The sequence below is a fragment of the Cricetulus griseus genome, chromosome 10 (genome assembly GCF_003668045.3).
Source record: "Cricetulus griseus strain 17A/GY chromosome 10, alternate assembly CriGri-PICRH-1.0, whole genome shotgun sequence".
NCBI classification, from domain to species: domain Eukaryota; kingdom Metazoa; phylum Chordata; class Mammalia; order Rodentia; family Cricetidae; genus Cricetulus; species Cricetulus griseus.
The window spans coordinates 27,606,859-27,609,629 of NC_048603.1; the positions used below are offsets into that span (position 1 = coordinate 27,606,859).

The 2,771-nt window shown below is 45.3% G+C and overlaps 1 protein-coding gene across 1 annotated transcript; it reads right to left on the reverse strand.

Moving 5' to 3' along the window:
* Positions 1-782: 782 nt before the first annotated feature.
* Positions 783-959, reverse strand: LOC113837449 (ATP synthase membrane subunit DAPIT, mitochondrial-like). The gene has a single exon (XM_035449617.1). It carries the CDS (start codon positions 957-959, stop codon positions 783-785), a length of 177 nt encoding a protein of 58 aa, XP_035305508.1.
* Positions 960-2,771: the final 1,812 nt, after the last annotated feature.

Here is a 2,771-nt window from a genome sequence, read left to right on the forward strand (position 1 = left end):
CCCATAAAGGGAAGGAGCTCTCTTCAAAACTACTGCAAGCAAAACTTGTCAATCACCGTCCTGCGTTAGGTCGTTCATTGGCCAAAACCAAAGTGATCTGATTGAAATGGATGATATGAGATACTGAAGGAGTTTAATATAGGACATAAGCAGACGGGAAACAGGGCATTCCGAATCTGTACTTTGCTTCAAGGAACAAATTGTCAATCAGAGTCCAATTCCAGAACCGTGAAAAGAAGCAGAAATGCCATCTCCACAAATCTACAGAAACTGACATGTCCTTTTGAGAACAATCATCGTAGCACAAATCCCACGAGGTCTGAGAGCCCAGAAATGTAAATCTGAATGTCACAGGAACCTTCACACTCTGTAAAAGTCATCCCCCCCCCCAAAAAAAAAACAGGTCCCCAAATGACAGAGTGATACTTGAAAAGGTGAAGGTCAAACTTCAACTCTCCATAATCGGTATTTTCAAGACATGGGTGGTGAAAGTTGAGCGGGACCCAGGGGCTTCAGAAAGGGGACAAGGGTGCTCTCCATGTCTTCTTGTCCTTAAACCAGTTCTCAGCCTGTGGGTCATGACCCCCCCCAAGAGGGCCACATATCAGATATTTACATTACAAGTCATAACCGTGACAAAATTTACAGTTACAAAGTAGCGATGAAATAATTTCTTTCCAGGTTCATAATTTATTGTACAAATTGAGTATTACATGATAAGTTGACATCAGCTTCTTCAAGCATGGGACTTAACAAGTGGGGTTAGGCATTTCAAAATCTGTTTACGATGCTTTTGCAGCCGGAGTTCTCTTAGGCCTTAACTTGAAGTACAAAACCAACAAAGCGATGCCTCCATATGTGGCCAGTACACAGCTGATTCTACCTGTGAGAGTGTAAGAGTTGAAATGCTTTTTAATACCAGTGCACTGGAACTGGCCATCACTTTCTGCACCAGCCATGACTTCAGTCTTAGCCCAAATCACAAATTTCGCAACTGATGTCCTTCAACAGACCCAGCAACCAGCTCAGCCCGACCAGAAGACACACCCTGCAATGAAATAATTTATGGTTGGAAGTTACCATCGCATAAGGAACTGTATTAAAGGGTCACACAATTAGAAAGGATGAGAACCACAAGCTCAGGCGAAATATTTCCAGAGCCATGGAAATATCCTAGGAGTTTACCTGAAGAAAAGCTTTCAATAGGAAAATGCCCTACTGACCCAGTAGACTCCAGTGACCAGTATTTCTGAGCTACTGATGCCAAGAAGTAAAAATAATAACAGAACACATGGCTTTAATCTACAAGTAAGACCTTGGCAATGGAGAAAGAGAGAGAACTTTGCTTTCCCCCCATATATTCCAACAATGCGATCTGTATTTTCAAATACATAGGATAGTGGCATCAGTTATCTTCTCTAATTGGTTCTCCACTCTTCAAAATGTAAAGGCTGCCAAGAATCACAAATCTCCATGCAGACAATATGAAACAGAGTGCATAATAGTACTCTGTAAAATAATATTGTTCTCAGATAAAATCCCATTAGTATCTCTCTTATGCCTCGAGAATTAACCATTGGGCTGGGGAGGACAGCTCGTTCAGCATGGTGACTGCAAAGCAGGTATGAAGACTTGAGTTTAATTTCCAGAACCCACGTCAAAAAAAAAAAATGGACAAGGTGACATGCACGTAGAATCCCAGCACTAAAGAGGCAAAGGCGAGTGGATCCGTATGTGCTCACTGGCCAGTCAGCCTACCCTACTTGGCAAGTTCCAGATCAGTGAGAGACTGTCACTCAAAAGGGGGAGATGAGGGGACAGAAACTCAAAAGCTGACTTTGCTTAGGAGTATGGACTTCACCACTAAAATGGAGCAAATCCGTAGAGTTTAAGGAGTCCATCTTCCTGGGGAGGAGACTGGAAGCTGATCTCTGTGCTTATTATCGCCCTTCAGTACCATCAGGTAGGTGTGTGTGTGTGTGTGTGTGTGTGTGTGTGTGTGTGTGTGTGTGCAACCCATATCTGCTTCCAAGCAAGTAAATGATTCACAAGTAGAAATGCATCAATTTCCAATTTCTCTCTTTTCTCAAGACACTGGCATCACTTTGGGAAGGCTGGAAGCATTTGCACAATTCTCAACATTAGTGACTATATTATTCCTTGTAGGGGAAGCTGTAGCCACGCCTTCTTAGGGGGTGGCTACAGGAGTACCTGAGGGCTTGTGAGGGTGTGGTCAGAGTGAGTAGGGGGACTGCGTTTTCGGTTTCGGTCTCTCTTTGCTTCTTGCTGTACAGACTACCACCGGCTGGCTGGTCCGCTCTGTAAGTAAGGCTTTTCCCTATTAAATACCCTTATATTTCTACCTGACTCCGTATTGGTAATTTCTTACTATATCTGGTGTCAGAAGTGGGATATTGGAAACCCACACCCCATTTGGGACAGGCTGTGGGTTCCATCGGGCCCGCCGCCTAGGCCCGGAAAGCACCCACTCTCCACAGGCGTTCCCGGCTAGCAGCCGACCCACTGCTGCTGAGCTGCTCAGAACCATCCACCCAGCTCAGAGACAGTTTCTAGCTGCCTAGAGTCCAGGTAGGCCTCCGCTTTCAGCTGTGGCTTCCCCTGGCCTGCGGGAAAGCCCGAATCTGTTTCAGTGGTTGTAGCCGCAAGGCCGTATACTCTCTAAGATAAGCGCAGCCACTTTTGTGACCTCTCTCCACCGCTGACCGACCGCTGCCAAACGCCTCGGAATAACTAAACGCCTATGCTACCTG